General features: G+C 44.8%; 1 protein-coding gene and 1 non-coding gene across 2 annotated transcripts; both read right to left on the bottom strand.

Annotated features, from left to right (window-relative positions):
• Positions 1–8672: 8672 nt before the first annotated feature.
• Positions 8673–8744, bottom strand: trnat-cgu (transfer RNA threonine (anticodon CGU)). Its single transcript has one exon. It is a non-coding gene; the product is annotated as a tRNA-Thr (tRNA).
• Positions 8745–16024: 7280 nt separating this feature from the next.
• LOC129693314 (probable G-protein coupled receptor 139) lies at positions 16025–18803 on the bottom strand. The gene is made up of 2 exons (XM_055630162.1): positions 18734–18803; positions 16025–16932 (listed from the first exon to the last, which is right to left on the bottom strand). Exons 1-2 carry the CDS (start codon positions 18801–18803, stop codon positions 16025–16027), a joined length of 978 nt encoding a protein of 325 aa, XP_055486137.1.
• Between the last annotated feature and the right edge of the window lie 3697 nt (positions 18804–22500).

Genomic DNA, 22500 nt, shown 5'->3' with positions numbered 1-22500 from the left:
TGTACGAATAAGAAATTGACAATATACGTCAAACGCAACACGATAAAACTGCCCGAGATGGCCATGAGTAAAATTATGGACTTTCTTCTGCTCTCCATCTCCGAGTCGCCCTGTTTGTCGCTGTTGCTCTGGGCTCGGAGTCTGCTGCGTGCTTTACTGGCCACGAGAATGTATCTAACGGTAAGAAAATTGAGCAGCAAAATTAGGACGAAGGGGAGACATGGGTTTAACATAAGATGGAGCCACTCGTAAAATCTCCAAGCAGCTAGAGTATAAAACATTTCCTTCAGGTTGCAATACCAAGCGACGTTATTGATGATATACATAGGCTCGTATGCGAAGAAAAGAGGAATGTTCTTCAAACAGTCGAGAATCCAGATGGTTGCTATACATAACGGCTGCCGCTGTTTTTCTCGGTGCAGTACCTCAACTTCAGTTTCTGGCAGCATATAGCGATGAATCGATCAAAGGTGAACGCGACCGTCAACCAGGCGGAAGCGTCTTTGGAAATCCAACTGAGCACTATAATTAGACTGCAGGCCGGGGTGGTGGAGAGAATGCTGCCCGAGAAATAAATGGCCCGAAGACGGCTGAGTATCACAGCGGTAACAATGACCAGAACATCCGCCACCGCCATGAACAACAGGTAGCGAGTGATACACTTCGAGAGGCCGCGCATTCCATGCGACAGAATCACAATTGTCGTCAGGTTCGCTGCAATAAAGAAGGGAGACTTCGGGTGAACATAGAACATAGAACATAGATGCATGCGTAGGCCATTCGGCCCTTCGAGCCTGCACCGCCATTCAATATGATCATGGCTGATCATCCAACGCAGTATCCCATCCCTGCCTTCTCTCCTGATCCCTTTAGCCACAAGGGCCACATCTAACTCCCTCTTCAATATAGCCAATGAACTGTGGCCTCAACTACCTTCTGTGACAGAGAATTCAACGGATTCGCCACTCTCTGAGTGGAAAAAATGTTTTTCTCATCTCGGTCCTAAAAGATTTCCCCATTATCCTTAAACTGTGACCCTTTGTTCTGAACTTCCCCAACATCGGGTACAATCTTCCTGTCCAACCCCTTAAGAATTTTGTAAGTTTCTATAAGATCCCCCCTCAATCTTCTAAATTCTAGCGAGTACAAGCCGAATCTATCCAGTCTATCTTCATATGAAAGTCCTGATATCCCATGAATCAGTCTGGTGAACCTTCTCTGGACTCCCTCTATGGCAAGAATGTCTTTCCTCATTAGGGCCATTTAATCCACACTAGAAGCAAGGGGGAGTTCCCGACCTAGTCCTTGGCCCCGACATCGGGTACAATCTTCCTGCATCTAGCCTGTCCAACCCCATACGAATGGTGTACGTTTTTATAAGATCCCCCCTCAATCTTCTAAATTCTAGCGAGTACGAGCCGAGTAAATAATAATCAGCCGACAACTGTGCCAACTAACCCTACAACATACCTGTATTTAATGCATTTACATTATCCGGCGTTTGAAATCTATCGTATCACCTGTTTCACATTCGCAGTCTAAAGAAGGTACTCGATCCGAAACGTCACCCACCGATTCCTGTTCTTCAGAGCAGCAATCGGACCGCCTGAGTTACTCAGACATTTCTGTCTATCCTCGCCTTCGTACTAAATCGCTTTCCACGCATGTAATGTGCGTGTAGTTTCTCAGAACCATAAATCATTTGCTCTTCAACTGGCAATCAACATTGGCAAGTATGCCATTCTACAATGTGGTGCCCCAGAATTAAGTTGGTTTGCAGTGCAGTGAGGAGCTAAAATAGTTTAGACCACAGCACAACTGCCATAGCTGAACAAGCTACGTGGAAATGTATTCAGCAAACAATATATAGATACCGGGACGCAAGCACAAGCCTCCACGTGGCGCATCTCGGGCAATGCTAATGACAGGAACTGTATAGTATAATGTGGATAAATGTGAGGTTATCCACTTTGGTGGCAAAAACAGGAAAGTAGATTATTATTTGAATGGTGGCCGATTAGGAAAGGGGGAGATGCAACAAGACCTGGGTGTCATGGTACACCAGTCATTAAAAGTAGGCATGCAGGTGCAGCAGGCAGTGAAGAAGGCGAATGGTATGTTAGCATTCATAGCAAAAGGATTTGAGTATAGGAGCAGGGAGGTCCTACTGTAGTTGTACAGGGTCTTGGTGAGACCACACCTGGGGTATTGCGTACAGTTTTGTCTCCAAATCTGAGGAAGGACATTATTGCCATAGAGGGAGTACAGAGAAGGTTCACCAGACTGATTCCTGGGATGTCAGGACTTTCACGTGAAGAAAGACTGGATAGCCTCGGTTTGTACTCGCTAGAATTTAGAAGATTGAGGGGGGATCTTATAGAAACTTACGAAATTCTTAAGGGGTTGGACAGGCTAGATGCAGGAAATTGTTCCCGATGTTGGGGAATTCCAGAACAAGAGGTCACAGTTTAAGGATAAGGGGGAAAGGCGTGATATAGAACATGTCCGGACACGAGAAAGCAGAAGATATAGATACCGATTACATGTCCTTACCATCTGAAGCAACACCATGGATATCAGACGCTTCACCGCAATGATTCGTTAATGAGGAACAAACGGCAGGTCAACAACAATGAACATTTTCCAAAAAAACAGAGGGAGAGTCAACGATTGGCGAAGAAGGGGAAACAATTCACATCCAAGGACAGCACGCGGTCACAACTCTCGCAACAAGCATACGCCAGCTGAATAACTCAATCGGAAAGCAGCAGAAAACGGGTAAATACTGGGGAAATGCGACAATTCAAAGTATTCAGGGCTTCATCTGTAGGAAGTTGCAGCTGGTTTATACCGAAGAGAGACACATGATGCAGAAGGAACTCAGCGGACCAGGGAACATCTCTGCATGAGGATGTTTAAGGATAAGGGGGAAATCTTTTAGGACTGAGATGAGAAAAATATTTTTTACACAGAGAGTGGTGAATCTGTGGAATTCTCTGTCACAGAATGTAGTTCAGGCCACAGTTCATTGGCTGTATTTAAGAGGGAGCTAGGCGTGGCCCTTGTGGCTAAAGGGATCAGGGGGTATGGAGAGAACGCAGGTACAGGATACTGAGTTGGATGATCAGCCATGATCATATTGAATGGCGGTGCAGGCTCGAATGGCCGAATGGCCTACTCCTGCACTTATTTTCTATGTTTCTATGTTTGTATGAAAGGAATAGGCGACATTTCGGGTCGGAGCCCTTCTTCAAACTGTTTTTCTTTTACACGGCAATGTGTTAGAACAAGGGTTCCGTCCTGTAACATAGAAAAACGTGCAAACTCCACACAGACATCGCGCATAATCAGGATCGATCCCGGGTGTTTGGCGCCACATGGCGGCAACTCACGCTGCTGTGCCACCCCAGATAACCAAATAATTTATCTGGTTATGATATACGGCAGCCGTAATTTGTACCACCCCCTGGAAAATAGATATAGTTACCGTCGGCTTTGATATCAGCATCGAACAGCACGCAAAGACATAAGAGAAATACCGCGTTATCCTGATCGCCGACAACGTTAAGCGGAAACAAGAGATAAACAAATAATTAAAAATAGTGGTGGAGGCAGGGGATTTGGGGAGAAGGCAGGAACGGGGTACTGATCGTGGATGGTCGGACAAGATCACATTGAATGGCGGTGCTGGCTCGAAAGGCCGAATGGCCTCTACTCCTGCACCTATTGCACCTGACTGATTCCTGGGATGTCAGGACTTCCACATGAAGAAAGACTGGATAGACTCGGTTTGTACTCGCTCGAATTTAGAAGATTGAGGGGGGGATCTTATAGAAACGTACAAAATTCTTAAGGGGTTGGACAGGCGAGATGCAGGAAGATTGTTCCCGATGTTGGGGAAGTCCAGAACAAAGGGTCATAGTTTAAGGATAAGGGGGGAAATCTGTTAGGGCCGCGATGAGGAAAACGTTTTTTTTCACACAGAGAGTGGTGAATCTCTGGAATTCTCTGCCGCAGAGGTAGTTGAGGCCACAGTTCATTGGCTATATTTAAGAGGGAGTTAGATGTGGCCCTTGTGGCTAAAGGGATCAGGGGGGTATGGAGAGAAGGCAGGGACAGGATACCGAGTTGGATGATCAGCCATGATCATATTGAATGGCGGTGCAGGCTCGAAGGGCCGAATGGCTACTCCTGTACCTATTTTCTATGTTTCTATGTTTCTATTGTCTATCGTCTAAAGGCGATAGACAAGCACGGGAGGGTAAATAAGCATCGAATCTGTAGATATGAAGGTCCACGAATATGATAACTCGGCAATAATTCAGTACCCTCGATGGCATGATACATTTACCGCCAATATATTATAACAACATTCCAAATAATTGCACGAGGCAGCGGCTCAGGTAACATCTGCAGAGAGAAATAACACGTTCTTGTTCCGACCGTTCCATATACTCTGAAGAAAGGTCCCGACCAGAACCGTTCTCTGTCCATTTCCTTCCACAGATGTTTCCAACCGGCCCATTGATTTCTTGGTTAAAGCTTCTCCGATATCTGCACTCTTTGCAGTCCCTAAAATTAAATCAATTTACGCCAGAAAATGCTGCTCCCGGCTTTCATTTGAATCGAAGAAGAAGGGTTTCGGCCCGAAACGTCGCCTATTTCCTTCGCTCCATGGATGCTGTTGCACCCGCTGAGTTTCTCCAGCATTTGTGTGTACCTCCGATTTTCCAGCATCTGCAGTTCCTTCTTAAACAAGGAGGATGGGGCAACAGGCAGGGAAATCGTAAAGTATGTCCATGAGAGGAAAACGAATCGTTGAAAGGTTTCAGATCAACAGTTAAATTGAAAATACCTTGAAAGCAGAAAGCATAAATTAAATGAGTGTTTCAATGATACACAGAGAGCAAGTGTCAAATTTCCTTGAGACCGGTCACGTTACTCAAGCCGGATTTTAGGCGAATAAATCAATGAACTAGCTGTGGAGAATCCTAGCACAGGAGCGGTAGCACCGCAAAGAATCTGGAAAGGAAAAATTAACACAGAAAAACATTGTAATCGTCAACTCAGCGCGGAGGGGTCTCTAACGTCCACTACGCGCGTTTAGCACTTCAAACGTCTACCTGGAACTCCGAAGGCTGCAAGAACTGAATAATAGATGGCAAAGACCAGGCCATTTCCGGGTGCGTGCATTCTCCCTGATATGCTCGCAGGCCACAGGTGTATGCCGAGCACGAGAGCACATCTATTTATACCAGGGTTTAACGGTAATTAGGTTGCACCGTCATGGTCGTTAGTTACAGTCTCATGAACAAACAAGTAAAAGGACGCATTTTTACGTTTATATTAATTAATATAAGGCACGGAAAGTAGTGAGACCACAGTTTACAGTTGAATCGAGATGAGAAGAACTTTTTTCACACAGAGAGTGGTGAATCTCTGAAACTCTCTGCCACAGAGGGTAGTTGAGGCCAGTTCATTGGCTATATTTAAGAGGGAGTTAGATGTGGCCCTTGTGGCCAAGGGGATCAGAAGGTATGGAGAGAAGGCAGGTACGGGATACTGAGTTTGGATGATCAGCCATGATCATATTGAATGGCGGTGCAGGCTCGAAGGGCTGAATGGCCTACTCCTGCACCTATTTTCTATGTTTCTATGTTTCTAATCCAGTGCACGGTTTAAATCCAGTTAAAGCAGGGCATCTGAAGAGCGCTTAACGGAACGGTCCATATCGCTAGCCTGCGGTAAAAGACATTCAAAGCGCCTTGAATGTAGTCTGAAATACCTGGGATTAAACGAAAATGTTAACATCAAATGGGTTAATGTACTGAATGCATTTTTTCTAGTCAGAAAGCGACGGTATAAAATGGTCCCACAACGATCTACATTGAGAATACTGTTTTGCTCAATTGACGAAGAGGCCACGGTTGTTTAGGAGACTTCTACAAATGTAAGCATAGCTCGATTTTCTTGAATTGCTGTAATTTGTAAAACGCATTGGATTGGATGAAGAGGCGACCGCTAGAATTTAGAAGATTGAGGGGGGATCTTATAGAAACGTACAACATTATTCAGGGGTTGGACAGGCTAGATGCAGGAAGATTGTTCCCGATGTTGGGGAAGTCCAGAACAAGGGGTCACAGTTTAAGGACAAAGGGGACATCTTTTAGGACTGAGATGAGAAAAAACATTTTTCACACAGAGAGTGGTGAATCTCTGGAATTATCTGCCACAGAAGGTAGTTGAGGCTACAGTTCATTGGCTATATTTAAGGGGGAGCTAGATGTGGCCCTCGTGGCTAAAGGGATCAGAGGGTATGGAGAGAAGGCAGGTACAGGATACTGAGTTGGATGATCGGCCATGATCATATTGAATGGAGGGACAAGCTCGAAGGGCCGAATGGCCTCTACTCCTGCACCTAATTTCTGTGTTTCTATGTTAAACAGCCCGATGGATCAGGAGACAAATTGACGGCGATTTTTAATTATCGTGTTGTAAATCATTAGTCATAGGGTCATGCATCACAGAAACGAGCATGTTGGCCAAAATTGGCCATGCTGCCCAAGCAGCTCAATCTAAGCTAGTTCTGAATCACCCGTACAATCCCACATTGATTGTCTATAATTAGCAGGAATGTGAAAGGAACTGCAGGTGCTGGTTTAAACCGAAGATACGCGCAAAAAGCTGGAGTAACTCAGCGGGACAGGCAGCATCTCTGGACTGAAGGACTGAAGAGGGTCTCGACCCGAAACGTCACCCATTCCTTATCTCCAGCCATGCAGTATAAACTATTCAGCCTAAGTTCACAACAGAATATGTAAACATAATACATAACGGGAGAAAGCAAAAAAGATGCAGTGAGTGTACATACACATGCACATATATTCAATAAATAAACACATATACTACAATAATAATAATAATAATAATAATAATAATAATAATAATAATAATAATAATAATAATAATAATAATAAAAGATTCAGTGAGTGTACATACACATGCACGCATACTCAATAAATAAACACATATACTGCAATAATAATAATAATAGTCTGTTTTAGTTCAGAGCTTATTTGTCGTTGTGTTTAATAGCCTGATGGCTTTGGGGAAGAAGTGGGGCTCGTCCTAAACTTTAAGGAAAACCTAAAGAAAAAAACTTTAAGAAAGTTTAATAAAGTTTTTTATCTCACAACACAGACTTCCACATCCACCAAAAAAAATCCTAAAACGTATAGTGTTCTTAAAGTTTAGGACGAGCCCCCATTTTGAAGAAGTGGGGCTCCTGAACCTGGGACGTTGCGGTTTTCAGGCTCCTGTCCCTTCTTCGCGATAGCAATGGTGAAATGCGTGAGTGGGCAGGATGGCGTCTTTGATGGGCTCGGCGTTGAGCGTTGCAATTGTTATATTGTAATTGGACCGCAGGTGTATTGTTGTTTCATTAAAAAAAGTGTTTCCCTTTATTTTATATAGTTTGCGTGTTGTTCCCCGTTTATGATGTCAGGCTTTACGGAGAGAGGGCAAAAAAGTGGGGTTGTGAGGGAAAGATAGATCAGCCATGAATGTCAGGACTTCCATATGAAGAAAGACTGGATAGACTCGGCTTGTACTGGCTAGAATTTAGAAGATTGAGGGGGGACCTTTTAAAAACTTGCACAATTCTTAATGGGTTGGACAGGCTAGATACAGGAAGATTGTTTTCGATGTTGGGGAAGTCCAGAACAAGAAGTCACAGTTTAAGGATAAGGGGGAAATATTTTAGGACCGAGATGAGAAAAACATTTTTCACACAGAGAGTGGTGAATCTCTGGAATTCCCTGCCACAGAAGGTAGTTGAGGCCAGTTCATTGGCTATATTTAAGAGGGAGTTGGATGTGGCCCTTGTGGCTATATTTAACAGGCAGTTGGATGTGGCCCTTGTGGCTAAACTTATCAGGGGGTATGGAGAGAAGGCAGGTACAGAATACTGAGTTGGATGATCAGCCATGATCATATTGAATGACGGTGCAGGCTCGAAGGGCCGAATGGCCTACATCTGCACCTATTTTCTATGTTTCAATGAATGTCGGAGTAGACTCCATGGGCCGAATGGCCGACTTCTGCTCCTGTAACTGAATCAACTGAATCAACATCGATCCGAATACTCGAAATATTTCATTGTAACAAAACAATTAATTCGTGTTGTCTACTTCATCCAAATACTGTTTTGTAGCGTGTCAGTCGGCGGGTTGAGATGTCAAGTGAATGCCACGATTTATTTTCACCAGCGAGAGCAACAAGTCGTTTGGAACCACGGTGCCTTTCTCTGCGGCCCATGCCAGACTTCTGTAGTCAAGTCAAGCATTGCCCCGTTTAAAAGCACGGATAGTCTTCTTCTAATCGAGTCCACACACAAGGTTAGAAGTTGTTCAGCCAGAGCTGAACACACTTCTCGGCATCTGTACACACTGCTGTCTGTCTTGCGCTTCTCCTGTTTCTTGTGGGTAGCGGTGGAACGGCTGGTGAAAACAGGGTCAAGCAAAGACCGTGACGGTTCTTTGCTTGACCCCAGCACGGTTAGTGTAACGGGAAGGAAAACGGATCAGCAACAATCGGGGTATTCCGGCCCATTAATCTATTGAACAGGAACGACTCCTCACATAACATCATGTTAAAGTGAATTAAATACCAACGGGCACGGACGGGATTTGAACCCGCGATCTTCGGTTTACGAGACCGACGCCTTACCACTTGGCCACCGCGCCTCGATGACGATGGTGATTTTTCAAAATAGTTTAATTACGAGCTCAGTTGTTTAAAAATAATGCAATCAAAATGTCTTATTTACAGATGCTGATCTAATAATTTCACGAATTGTGCAGACATGGAATCTCACGTAGCTAGGGTGGTAAAGAAAGCTTTTGTTGTGATGGCCTTTATAATTCAGAGCATTGAGTATAGAAGCTGGGATGTAATGTTAAAATTGTACAAGGCATTAGTGAGGCCAATTCTGGAGTATGGTGTACAATTTTGGTCACCAAATTATAGTAAAGATGTCAACAAAATAGAGAGAGTACAGAGGAGATTTACTAGAATGTTGCCTGGGTTTCAGCACCTAAGTTACAGAGAAAAGTTGAACAAATTAGGTCTTTTCTCTGGAGCACAGAAGGTTAAGGGGGGACTTGATAGAGGTCTTTAAAATGATGAGAAGGATAGACAGAGTTGACGTGGATAAGCTTTTTCCATTGGGAGTAGGTAAGATTCAAACAAGAGGATTGTTCCCGATGTTGGGGAAGTCCAGAAAAAGGGGTCACAGTTTAAGGATAACGGGGAAGTCTTTTTGGACCGAGATGGAAAAAAAAACATTTTCACACAGAGAGTGGTGAATATGTGGAATTCTCTGCCACAGAAAGTAGTTGAGGCCAGTTAATTGGCTATATTTAAGAGGGGGTTAGATGTGGCCCTTGTGGCTCAATGGAATCAGGGGGTATGGAGAGAAGGCAGGTACAGGGCACTGAGTTGGATGATCAGCCATGATCATATTGAATGGCGCTGCAGGCTCGAAGGGCTGAATGGCCTACTCCTACGCCTATTTTCTATGTTTCTATGGGAATTCAATGAAGCATGGCTGGTTGACTCTTACAGACGGGTCAGCAATGCCGAAATACCAAACGACGACCAGTGGCTAATGCACCCAGGTTTCACAAATGAGGTGAAGTCACCTAATTCCGCGTCAAAGAATCAACTATATTCTGCCCCCTGGCGGAGTAGCACAGAATTTCCAGTCGAATCGCTGCGGGAATTATTCCCAGTTTCTCTTCAATAACTGATGATTCTCAATGCGCTAATACAGCGGTTGTTTTAGGCCAGTGCGGGTGCAATTGTTCGGGAAATTGTAAACTCGAACGTGCGCGGCGGGCTCCAGAAATATCGGTTCTTTTTATTAAATGTCGGTGGCATTGTTTCTGATGCCGCGTGATCTGTCCATTTCACCGTCAGCCTCTTTCCTGCCACTTACCTAGAGAATACAATACAATACAATACGGTTTCATTCGTCACATTGCACATAAAGTGCAAGTGAAATGAATTTGCCAGTAGCGGCACAATGATCAAGAACACACAAATACACAATAAAAATTTAACACAAACATCCACCACAGCTTTCATCGCTGTGGTGGAAGGCACAGCAATTGTCCAGTCCTCCTCCATTTTCCCCCGTGGTCGGGACCTCAACCCTCCGCAGCGTCCAGATAGGCAGACAAGGTGAAAAATCTAGGTAAGTTCTGAGCCGGTGCCTCCCCACCGGAGACCGCGGCTTCAGGCTGGTGTAGGCCGCAGGCCGGCGGTCGGAGATTTAACGTACGCGCCGCGAACAGGAGTGGTTAGAACGCGTATCAACCTCAACACGTCCCTTTCCACCTCTCCCGATGCAGCTGTGCTGCGCCGCGCACTTTCAGTTCAATGGCGTTCCAAGACAGCTCAGGACAGACGTCTCGCTATATATACCTCCCAAACAGTTCCCGTCGGTGTCCCTCTGTATGGTCCACATGCCCTAAGCTGTATTTTAGGTGGAATTGGGCTGTTGGCCTCTATTTGCCCGGGCAACGAAGGGGGAGAACCGGATTTCTTCTTCGACAGAGTTATTTCTGTGATCGCATCTACCGGATGTTTGGTCAGCGTTGATGAAAGAACATACTGTCAACGGAGACGTCCAAATTATGTTCAATAGACAATTCCACCGATAAGATTCAGAGAGTTGTAGAGGGAGACATACAACATGACAGCAGGAACTGGCCAGGCCGCACAGACCATCAATCACCTTTTAACACGTCCCGATTCGACACACTTTTATATATCAAACATCCTCATCAACGTCACCAGATTGTAAATCGACATTCTAGTGTCCATTATTCCACATTAGAAACATAGACACATAGACAATAGGTGCAGGAGTATGCCATTCGGCCCTTCGAGCCTGCACCGCCATTCAATATGATCATGGCTGATTATCCAACTCAGTATCCTGTACCTGCCTTCTGTCCATACCCCCCGATCCCTTTAGCCACAAGGGCCACATCTAACTCCCTCTTAAATATCGCCAATCAACTGGCCTCAACTACCTTCTGTGGCAGAGAATTCCAGAGATTCACCACTCTCTGTGCGAAAAATGTGTTCATCGTCTCGGTCTTAAAAGATTTCCCCCCTATCCTTAAACTGTGACCCCTTGTTCCGGACTTCCCCAATATCGGGAACAATTTTCCTGCATCTAGCCTGTCCAATCCCTTAGGAATTTTGCAAGTTTCTATAAGATCCCCTCTCAATCTTCTAAATTCTAGCGAGTACAAGCCGAGTCTATCCAGTCTATCTTCATATGAAAGTCCTGACATCCCATGAATCAGTCTGGTGAACCTTCTCTGTACTCTCTCTATGGTAAGAATGTCTTTCCTCATTAGGGCCATTTAATCCACACTAGAAGCAAGGGGGATTTTCCGACCTAGTCCTTGACTCCCACTCGTGGAAGCATCCTATTCACATCCGCTCTATCCAGTCAACATCCGCTCTATCCAGTCACATCCGCTCTGTGCTATTCACATCCGCTCTATCCAGTCCAGTCAACAGCTTCAGAAGCAAAAGAAGTGTGAATTTGTTCAGAAGCTGGTCGGACAAGTCTAATATTAATTTGTGCAGTGTCCTAACCTCGCTCAAGACATAAGGTCTCATTTATTGGATTGTAATACGTCTAAAGCACACGGCGTTATTGTATTGTGATCTGCTGAACGACTCCTTCGCAAATTACTTGTGTCTTTAAGCCGCGTCTCTTCTTATGCGGCGCAGAATGACACGTGGTTGCCATTTTGCGATGTTCCCTGCGGAGAAGTTCGTACAAATTTCATAAGCAGCGGTGGCCTTTGAACGGATAGCCCAATCTTCGTCATCAAACGTGTCTCTGTCGAAAGCGGGAAAGGCAGTATCTCTGGAGAGAGGTAATCTTCTTCCTTCTCTAGCTGTTTTTAAGTCACTCCTATTCTCCGTGGCCTTTGTAGACCAGTAAGGTGTGGAATTATTTATTTACTTTATTTGCTTGGTTTTGCTGCGTGGTTCGTACTCGTGTTTTATGTCTTTTAATTTATTGTTTGGATTTTCGTATGTAATTTATGCGCCTCGTGTTAGCTGTATGTCATGTTGTTCTGCCTGTTTTATGATGTCTTGCTTATTTTCTTTTTCTGTACAGCACTTTGGTCAACTTTGGTTGTTTTTTAAGGTGCTTAACAAATAAAGTTATTATTATTATTATTATATGTTTCGGATCAAGAACATATTTCAGACAGGCGTGGGGGAGACCGCCGTGGGGGGGGGGTGGGGGGGGGGTTGCAATGGAGGAGCCTACCTGGGGATCCGCCGGGAGGGGGGGGGTGGAAACACAAGGGTAAATCTGGCGAAGGATACTCGGTAACGTCAGCGCCCTTCGTGCGGCGACTATTGCATGCTAACCTTGTGATTGCAAGCAGAGAATTGTACTGTGACGTCACATGTGACAAGAATGTGCTGTATTCAATTCAATTCACAGATCCAAAGGACGTGGTCTGCATTTATGGAACTATTACAAGCATAAGGTGCAATAATAAGTTATAACATAAAGCCTACCAAGACCTGGAAACGGGGGGTATAAAATAAATTTTTAATAAAAACACGGTTGGTATATCCTTTTTTGCGGAGTTTTGTGTTACAATAGAGCGATTGATTTTTCTTTCTTCTTTTTTTTTCTTTTCTTTCTAGGGTCTTATTTCTTTTCTTTGCTTCCTTCTCTAATTCCTTCCCTAAGGGGTTCTGTTTTCCCAACACTTTCCTGCACCTTCACGATTCTTGCTTACTTTCCTTACTTCTTTTATTTCTATCTTTTTTAAAGTTCAAAAAATGAAATGGTACAACATAATGTAATAAGATATATACGATGTATTAATGTGATTTACTGTACTGCTAATAAAAATAAAAATTTTTAAAAATCAAAAAAAAAATCACGAGAGGTTCTGGGGATGCCTGTTAAACTAAGAATATAAAAATAAAATAAAATAAATACAACGTAGCAAAGATGAGCGGGAAGCAAGAGGATTGGTTAATATGTAAAGAGCAACAGAAGATAACTACAAAGGCAATGCGGGGAGAAAAGATGAGGTACGAATGCAAACTAGCCAAGAATATAAAGGAGGATGGTAAAAGCTCCTTTAGGTATGTGAAGAGGAAAATTAGTTAAGACCAAAGTTGGACCCTTGAAGACTGAAAATGGCGATACTGTCCCTGACGTCTCTTTTCAGCCACGGTCGCTCCTTACTTCCATTGGAATATTTCTTCCTCTGTGGAATGAACTGATCCTGCACCTTCTGTATTATTCCCAAAAATACCTGCCATTGTTGTTCCATAGTCATCCCTGCTAGGGTATCTTTGCAGTCAACTTTGGCCAGCTCCTCCCTCGTGTCTCCGTCGTCCCCTTTATTCAACTGTAACCCCGACACCTCTGATTTTCCCTTCTGCCTCTCCAATTGTAGATTAAACTTGACCATATTATGGCTCCTTAACCTAAGTTCCTTTATCAAATCCGGTTCATTAATAACACTAAATCCAGAATTGCCTTCTCCCTGGTAGGCTCCAATACCAGCTGTTCTAAGAATCCATTACGGGGGCACTCCACAAACACCCTTTCTTGGTGTCCAGTACCAACCTGATTTTCCCAGTCTACCTGCATGTTGAAATCTCCCATAACAACCGTAGCATTATTTTTTACTACATGCCAATTTTAACTCCTGATTCAACTTGCACCCTCTCTGCAGACTACTGTTTGGGGGCCTGTAGATTAGTCACATTACGGTCTTATTACACTTACATTTCCTTAATTAGGTAATTCGGCCCATCAAGTCCACACCGTCACTCAATCATGGCTGATTTGTCTCTCCCTCCCATTCTCCTGCCTTATATGCATAACGTCTGACTACTGAACTAATCGAGAAAAGTTACTAGAATATACAGGTAACTGGAGGAGAAGAGTCGCTGCGTGAGCATCTCAGCTACAAGCATTGGCTGTCGAAACAGAAGATTTTCTGTTACGACAGACAATAAAGTTTTCTGAATCTGAATCTGAATCTGAAAATGAATAGAATTCCAATAGGAACCACAGGAAGTCATCCATTCTCTCTCCGTTAAGAGATTTGAACGTTCACGTCCTTCTTTGTGAACCAAAATATTCATCCGCCGAACTACAAAATCCAGGGATTAATTGCCGTGCCGACAGCAATGAAAGAATTATCCGGCTGTTTTGATACAAGCAGGTTTTAGAGGGTTCGGTACAATGAGTAGGCAAACCAAATGTAAATATCACAAGCAATTTTAGTTTATTATAGTTACAGCAAGTACAGAATAAAATTATTAATAAAGTAACATTCCTCATGACGTCCTGCGGTCCTATTTCACTGATATGAGCGATGACTTGTTGCAAGCAGTTTAAGGGGTTCCACCACATGGGCAGTTCCGGCTTGCCGACAGAAGATCCGGGCATGATTCAGGATTACAGTCGCAGGTGAATTCTCTCCCGTTGAGCTCGCTGGCCACATGCACGTATACAACCAGTAAGCCCGTGCTTCTAATTTAAGCTGCAAATAACCGTTGACTGTGTGTTTTTTTTTAATTGAACAGGCTGCTTTTCCTATTATTATTTACAAAGGGCTTGCCATAGAGGGAGTACAGAGAAGGTTCGCCAGACTGACTGGGATGGCAGGACTTTCATATGAAGAAAGACTGGATAGATTCGGCTTGTATACGCTAGAATTCAGAAGATCTTATAGACACTTACAAAATTCTTAAGGGGTTGGACAGGCTAGATGCAGGTAGATTATTCCCGATGTTGGGGGAAGTCCAGAACAAGGGGTCACAGTTTAAGTATAAGAGGGAAGTATTTTAGGACCGAGATGAGAAAATCATTTTTTACACAGAGAGTGGTGAATCTGTGGAATTCTCTGCCACAGAAGGTAGTTGAGGCCACAGTTCTTTGGCTATATTTAAGAGGGAGTTAGATGTGGCCATTGTGGCTAAAGGGATCAAGGGGTATGGAGAGAAGGCAGGGATGGGACACTGAGTTGGATGATCAGCCATGACCATATCGAATGGCGGTGCAGGCTCGAAGCTCCGAATGGCCTCTACTCCTGCACCTATTTTCGATGTTTCCATGTTTCTATATTAGATAATGCACCGAACTAGTCTCGGACACATCTGAGAAAGAAAGGTTTATCTTATCGCCTCGCCATGTCTTTTTGCAGCTACGTGATCAGGGGCCTCACGAGTTAATGGGGCTTCTGAGTGATCCTGAGCGTCTTGCCAAGTTCCTTCTACTATTCCTCAGATCACCTGCATACTTAACGTCTGCTGTTAGTGGAAGAGAATGTACACCTTGGGCCACCGGTTACCAAGGCCATAGCCTTGAGTCTTTCATGGAGATAGGTCTGGCGACATTCTTCTTTTTTTTTTTTTTTTTTTTTTTTTTTTTTTTATTTTTATTAGAAGTACGGTAAATTACAATACTACACAACACATATATCTTAATACATTTTTTGTACCGCTTCATTTTTTTTGAGCTTTAAGAAAAAGGTAGAAGTAAGGAAAGTAAAGAAAGTGCGCGAGAGTCGTGAAGTGCAAGAGTGTTGGGAAAAGAAAGCCCCTTAGAAAAGAAGTTAGAGAAGGAAGTAAAGTGAGAAAATAGATCCTAGAAAAGAAAGAAAGAGAAAATAGGAACAATCGCTCTATTATAACATTAAACTCCGCAGAAAGGGACTACCAACCAAGTCTGTTTTTGTTGTTTTACCTCCCGTTACCAGGTCCTGATCGGTCTGGCGACATTCCAGATGGGTATTTGTTTATTAATCAAAAGTATTGGATAATCGTGTCTAGATAATTCACTGGCATATGCATGGGGTTGTATCTTGCAGTACGTTTCCACAGTGGATTTCCCCGTATCCATCACTGCGCAGTCTATTTCAGACAGAATTGTAAGAATTCTCCTCTAGTTGAACATTTTTTTAATTAGATTGATGGGGTATTTAACAGCAAACGTTAACTGGCCCCTGAATCGAGTCTGCGTCGCTGCATATACGCAGGAGTTAATGCACGAACCGAGAAGCTCCAACATGTGTCCGCTTTCTTGCAGGATAAACTTTGGATCATTGGAATTGACGCCGCTGGCATAAGTGTTGCCTGTGATTTGCACACGCAGGAAATTCACAAGGTAGATCAACCGCAACAAGATAAAACATCCCGAGATCACCATGAGCAAAACGATAGACTTTCTCCTGCTCTCCATCTCCGGGTCACACTTATTTTCTCCGTTGCTCTGGCATCGGAGCCTCCTGCGAGCTCGACTGGCTGCGAGAATGTGCCTGACTGTCAACATGTTGAGCAGCAAAATCAATAGGAAGGGGACACATGGGTTCAATACAGGGCGCTGCCAGTCATAGATTCTCCATGCAACGGAGGTATAATAGCTACTCTTGATGACGCAGTACCATGGTACATTATCAGTGACGTACATTGGTTCGAGAGGAAAGAAAGAGGGTATGTTCTTGAAACAGACCAGCATGAAAACTATCCCGATAACGACCGCCGCGGTTTTCTCTGTGCAATATCGCAGTCTCAATTTTAGGCCGCAAATGGCGGTGAATCGGTCGAAGGCGAACGCTACCGTTAACCAGACGGACGTGTCTTTGGAAACCCAGCTGAGGACAAGGATGAGTGTGCAGCCTGGCGTGGTGGAGAAGAAACTGGCAGGGAAATAAATAGCCCGTAGGCGGCTTAGTATCACCACGGTGACTATGACCAGGAAATCCGCCACCGCCATAAACACCAGGTAAAGGGTGATACACTTGGAGAGGCCGCACTTTCCCTTCGACAGAATCACAATCGTCACCAAGTTCGCTGCAAGTGGGAGGCAGAGTAGTTAATAACGTAACTGTTCAACTGTGGCCAATTAATCATGACATGGGTAGACAATTTATCACATTAACAGATTGCTTACAGATTTCGAATAATCAATTTATGGAAAGATAACCGTTTCCTCGTTAAACTCATAGATACATAGACACATAGAAAATAGGTGCAGGAGTAGAGGCCATTCGGCCCTTCGAGCCTGCACCGCCATTCAATATGATCATGGCTGATCATCCAACTCAGTATCCTGTACCTGCCTTCTCTCCACACCCCCTGATCCCTTTAGCCACAAGGGCCACGTCTAACTCCCTCTTACATATAGCCAATGAACTGTGTGGCCTCAACTACCTTCTGTGGCAGAGAGTTATGCCCCTGTCCCATTGACAGTGTGGAAACTGACTCATCGCCCACCAAGTCCGCGTCGACCAGCGATTGGTGTATACGACACCGGATGGGTATTTGTTTTACGATATTTGCCAATTAGCCGACAAACCTGCACGTCTTTGGAATGTGGGAGGAAACGGGAGCAGCCCCTGGCGGTCAAAGAGAAAACGTGCAAACTCCTTGCAGATAATATCCGTAGTCAGGACCACGCCATGGCCTCTGGCGCTGTAAGGCAGCGACTCTACCGCTGCGTCACTGTGCCCCGGCCCCACGACATCAGATTCTGAGCCGCATCTGTGGAGGCAATGGATTGTCGACGTTTCTTATCTGTTTAGTTTCGTTTAGTTCTGTTTGGTTCCGTCTAGTTTAGTGCAGCTCAGTTTGGTTCAGTTTAGTTTAGTTTAGTGTAGTTTAGAGATGCAGCGTGGAAACAGGCCCTTCGGTCAACTGAGCCCGCTCCGACCAGTGATCCTCGGCCACAAACACTACCCTACACACACTAGGGAGAATTTATATTTATATCAAGCTAATTGGTCTACAAACCTGTGTCCCAAACCGCAGCACCCAATGAAAACCATGGCGGGGAAATGTACAGACACTGTACAGACCGCACAATTGGAATTAATTGGGAAACAACTGACGAAGCTTGTCAGTAAAGCCATTCTATATAAGCACGAGTGACCAATTGGTCGCGGGGCATGGATGAAGCGGGGAACAGCAGTAAAAGCTCATGTGCTTAAAACATATGTAACTGGTCCTCTCCGGTAACATAGAAACATAGAAACATAGAAAATAGGTGCAGGAGCAGGCCATTCGGCCCTTCGAGCCTGCACCGACATTCAATATGATCATGGCTGATCATCCAACTCAGTATCCTGTACCTGCCTTCTCTCCATCCCTTTAGCCACAAGGGCCACATCTAACTCCCTCTTAAATATACCCAATGAACTGTGGCCTCAACTACTTTCTGTGGCAGAGAATTCCACAGATTTACCACTCTCTGTGTAACAAAATGTTTTTTTCTCATCTCGGCCCTAAAAGATGTCCCCTTTATACTTAAACTGTGACCCCTTGTTCTGGACTTCCCCAACATCGGGAAGAATCTTCCTGCATCTAGCCTGAACAACCCCTTAAGAATTTTGTAAGTTTCTATAATCAATCTTTTAAATTCAAGCGAGTAACAAAAACAAAGAGGAATTCAACGGGTCATGGAGCATCAGTGAAGGGAAGGGACAATGGACAAGAGACGCTTACAGACGGAGCCCGCTGAAGAACGATTGTAGTTGCGGAGAAAAAGCTAGAAAAAGCGTGAAGGCGCGGCAATACTTGGCAAATGAAAGGTGTTGAAATGGCAGAAAGGTACAGAAGTGACAAACGCGAAACGTTCATCTGCGGAAAACATTACCTGGAACACCAAACACCGCAAGAATAGTATAATAAATAGCAAAGACCGGACCGTTTCCGGGCGCGTGCATTTTCCGTCACGTCGTTGACCTATTCAGGTGTAGGTTCTGAACCAAGCGCCGCCACGGTTGCAGTTATACCCGACGTTAACCTCTGGAGCGCCAATTAGCTTGCGACATCGCTGTTGTTATTTTCAATGTTCAGAACAAACAAATGGATGCAGTCATTTTCATGCAATTTTAATTAATCTCGTAGGATGCATTGAAAGTGCTGACGCCTGCTTAGGATCACATAGAAGTCAGTACTTTTTTGAAAAATTGACTGGATGGGTCATGTGATTTAAGTTGATAATTTACTAAATCGTTACTAATGATATTGTTGGTTGGTTGGATGAACTTTCAAAGCCCTTCGATTACTTGGAAGGACATACACAAAATTAACTCATGACGTTATATGGACAGCAATAACGTTGGCAATACGTTGGCTGTAGGATAGCAAAAAGGTTTTTCATTGCAAAGGGTTTGTAGTTGAACGACACGGCGACGGGAATTTCAATCACAGAACGATATCTTGCAATTGGGAGTGCAGATCACAATTTTAAAATGTGTAGGCGACCCACATTCTGGAACCTCTCCCCTTTATATCGACAAGGATTCCACCGATGTAATCTACTAAAACACTGTTTCCTCTATTACCGTTCGCGAGATCGATCCCTGGGATAGCGGGACTGTCATATGAGTAAAGATTGAAAAGACTAGACTTGTATTCACTGGAGTTTAGAAGGATGAGGGGGAATCTTCTAGAAACACATAAAATGATACAAGGACTGGCCAAGCTAGATGCAGGAAAAATGTTCCCAATGTTGGACGAGTCCAGAACCAGGGGCCACAGTCTTAGAATAAAGGGGTGACCATTTAAGACTGAGGTGAGAAAAAACTTTTTCACGCAGAGAGTTGTGAATCTGTGGAATTCCCTGTTTGACCTGCGTGGGTTTTCTCTGGAATCTTCGGTATCCCCCCAATGACCCTCGGGTTTGTATGTTAATTGACTTGGTATAATTGTTACCTATCGTTAGTGTGCGGGGGGATAGCGTTCGGCTGCGGAGATCGCTGCTCGGCTTGGTGGGCTGAAGGGCCTGTTTCGGCGCTAAATAACAATTGGTGATGTGGGGAGGAAGGATGGATGCATAGACAAACGGAAACTCTCCCAACAGAAGGATGCGCCTCCCCCCCCCCCCCCCCCCCCACCATTCACCCGAGAAAACACCAATGCTGACGAACACGTGACGTCACAGGAAGTAGCAAAAACCACACTCAGCGGTATTATTATTCGCGTTAAAAGACTGCCGCTTACTTCATTTAAATTTGGTTTAGTTCTGTTATGAGATGCTGCGCGGAATAACTCCCTTCAGCGCACCGAGTCCGCGCCCACTAACACCAGCCTACAACACACTAGGGATAATTTAATATTTTTTCCCAGCCGCCTTTGGAGTGTGGGAGTAAACCGGAGCGCCCGGAGAACAACCCACGAAGGTGAGAGGGAGAAGGTGCAAAGACTCCGTCAAGACAACACCTGTGGTCAGGTTCAAACCCGGGTCTCTTGCGCAAACAATTCTCCCGCTGCACCCAAGGTAGATACTTCCTCAGCTTTCGGCACGCCTCCCGCCTTCAATCTCCTCAAACCGTCCGTTCTTTACAGGTTACGGATAAGCTACTGCAGACGTCTGCTACCGAGGTTAACCACGAGACCATGTTCTGCCACATTCTCATGATAATATGCACATTGTTCGGTAAGTTTCGCGTTGCCTTTTCTCTTTTGTGTTTTATGCGATGTTTGCAACTTTCCAACTCAATGCTGAACACAACTCACCCACGTTTAATTTCCAGGGGCTATTTGGGGAGAGTCGGTAACGCAGCCGCAGGCCGAGTTAACTGTGGCTGAAGGAGAAACAGTGAAAATACAGTGCAGCTACACGACAGAATACGCCAACCCCGACCTCTATTGGTACCGACAGCAAGCGGATCAGGCTCCGGAGTTCATTTTGTATCGGGATAACAGCGAAAATGAAGAAGCGGATTTTGCAAAGGAGAGGTTCGCGGCTGATCAGACCAACGCTGGAGGGAATATCCCATTGACAATCACACAAGCAACACTGCAGGACTCCGGCCTGTATCTCTGCGCGCTGAGTCCCACAGTGTTTCAACATTCAGCTGTCGCTCAACAAAAACCTAGAAACAAACACAACCGCAAACCGCAACCCTCCAGTTCCAACAAACTGTTCCCCCGCGTTAGGAATCAACCTCAGCTGTGCAAGATCTTTGGTTTCAAGAAACATAGAAACAAAGAAACATGGGAAATGGCAGGCAGTGGCGAGTGGAGTGCCGCAAGGCTCGGTGTTGGGGCCGCAGCAGTTTACCATATATATTAATGTTTTGGAAGAGGGAATTCGCAGCAACACTAGCATGTTTGCGGATGACACAACGCTGGGTGGCAGTGTGAACTGTGAAGAGGATGTTAGGAGGTTGCAGGGTGACCTGTACAGGTTGAGTGGGGGGGGGGGGCAGATGCGTGTATAATATGGATAAATGTGAGGTTATCCACTTTGGCGGCATAAACAAGTGGGGCAGATTATTATCTCAATGGGGTTAGGTTAGGTAACGGGGAAGTACAGCGAGACCTGGGTGTCCTTGTACACCGGTCACTGAAAGTTGGCGTGCAGGTACAGCAGGCAGTGAAGAAAGCTAATGGAATGTTGGCCTTCATAACAAGAGGATTTCAGTATAGGAGTAAAAAGGTTCTTCTGCAGTTGTATAGGGCTCCGGTAAGACCACAGCTGGAGTATTGTGTACAGTTTTGGTCTCCTAATTTGAGGAAGAACATCCTTGTGATTGAGGCAGTGCAGCGTAGATTCACGAGATTGATCCCTGGGATGGCGGGACTGTCATATGAGGAAAGATTGAAAAGACTAGACTTGGCTTCACTGGAGTTTAGAAGGATGAAGGGGTATCTTCTAGAAACATATAAAATGATACAAGGACTGGACAAGCTAGATGCAGGAAAAATGTTCTCAATGTTGGGCGAGTCCAGAACCAGGGGCCACAGTCTTTGAATAATGGGGTGGCCATTTAAGACTGAGGTGAGAAAAACGTTTTCACGCAGAGAGTTGTGAATCTGTGGAATTCCCTGTTTGACCTGCGTGGCTTTTCTCTGGAATCTTCGGTTTCCCCCCAATGAACCTCGGGTTAGTATGTTAATTGACTTGGTATAATTGTCACCTATCGTTAGTGTGCGGAGGATAGCGTTCGTCTGCGGAGATCGCTGCTCGGCTTGGTGGGCTGAAGGGCCTGTTTCGGCGCTAAATACCAATTGGTGATGTGGGGAGGAAGGATGGATGCATAGACAAACGGAAACTCTCCCAACAGAAGGATGCGCCTCCCCCCCCCCCCCCCCCCACCACCACCATTCGCCCGAGAAAACACCAATGCTGACGAACACGTGACGTCACAGGAAGTAGCAAAAACCAACACCCAGCGGTATTATTATTCGCGTTAAAAGACTGCCACTTACTTCATTTAAATTTGGTTTAGTTCTGTTATGAGATGCTGCGCGGAATAACTCCCTTCAGCGCACCGAGTTAGCGCCCACTAACACCAGCCTACACACAGTAGGGATAATTCACTATTTTTTCCCAGCCGCCTTTGGAGTGTGGGAGTAAACCGGAGCGCCCGGAGAACAACCCACGAAGGTGAGAGGGAGAAGGTGCAAAGA

This window comes from Leucoraja erinacea, unplaced genomic scaffold, assembly GCF_028641065.1.
Source record: "Leucoraja erinacea ecotype New England unplaced genomic scaffold, Leri_hhj_1 Leri_257S, whole genome shotgun sequence".
Taxonomy (NCBI): domain Eukaryota; kingdom Metazoa; phylum Chordata; class Chondrichthyes; order Rajiformes; family Rajidae; genus Leucoraja; species Leucoraja erinaceus.
This window is presented reverse-complemented; position numbering and strand designations above follow the sequence as displayed.

What these genes read in the sequence shown, in the direction of transcription:
- LOC129693314 (XM_055630162.1), bottom strand. Translation starts at nt 18,803, where the DNA reads ATGCACGCGCCCGGAAACGGTCCGGTCTTTGCTATTTATTATACTATT. An exon ending in TGCGGTGTTTGGTGTTCCAG is followed by an intron (nt 16,933 to 18,733) that starts GTAATGTTTTCC and finishes TCCCACTTGCAG; the next exon opens with CGAACTTGGTGACGATTGTG.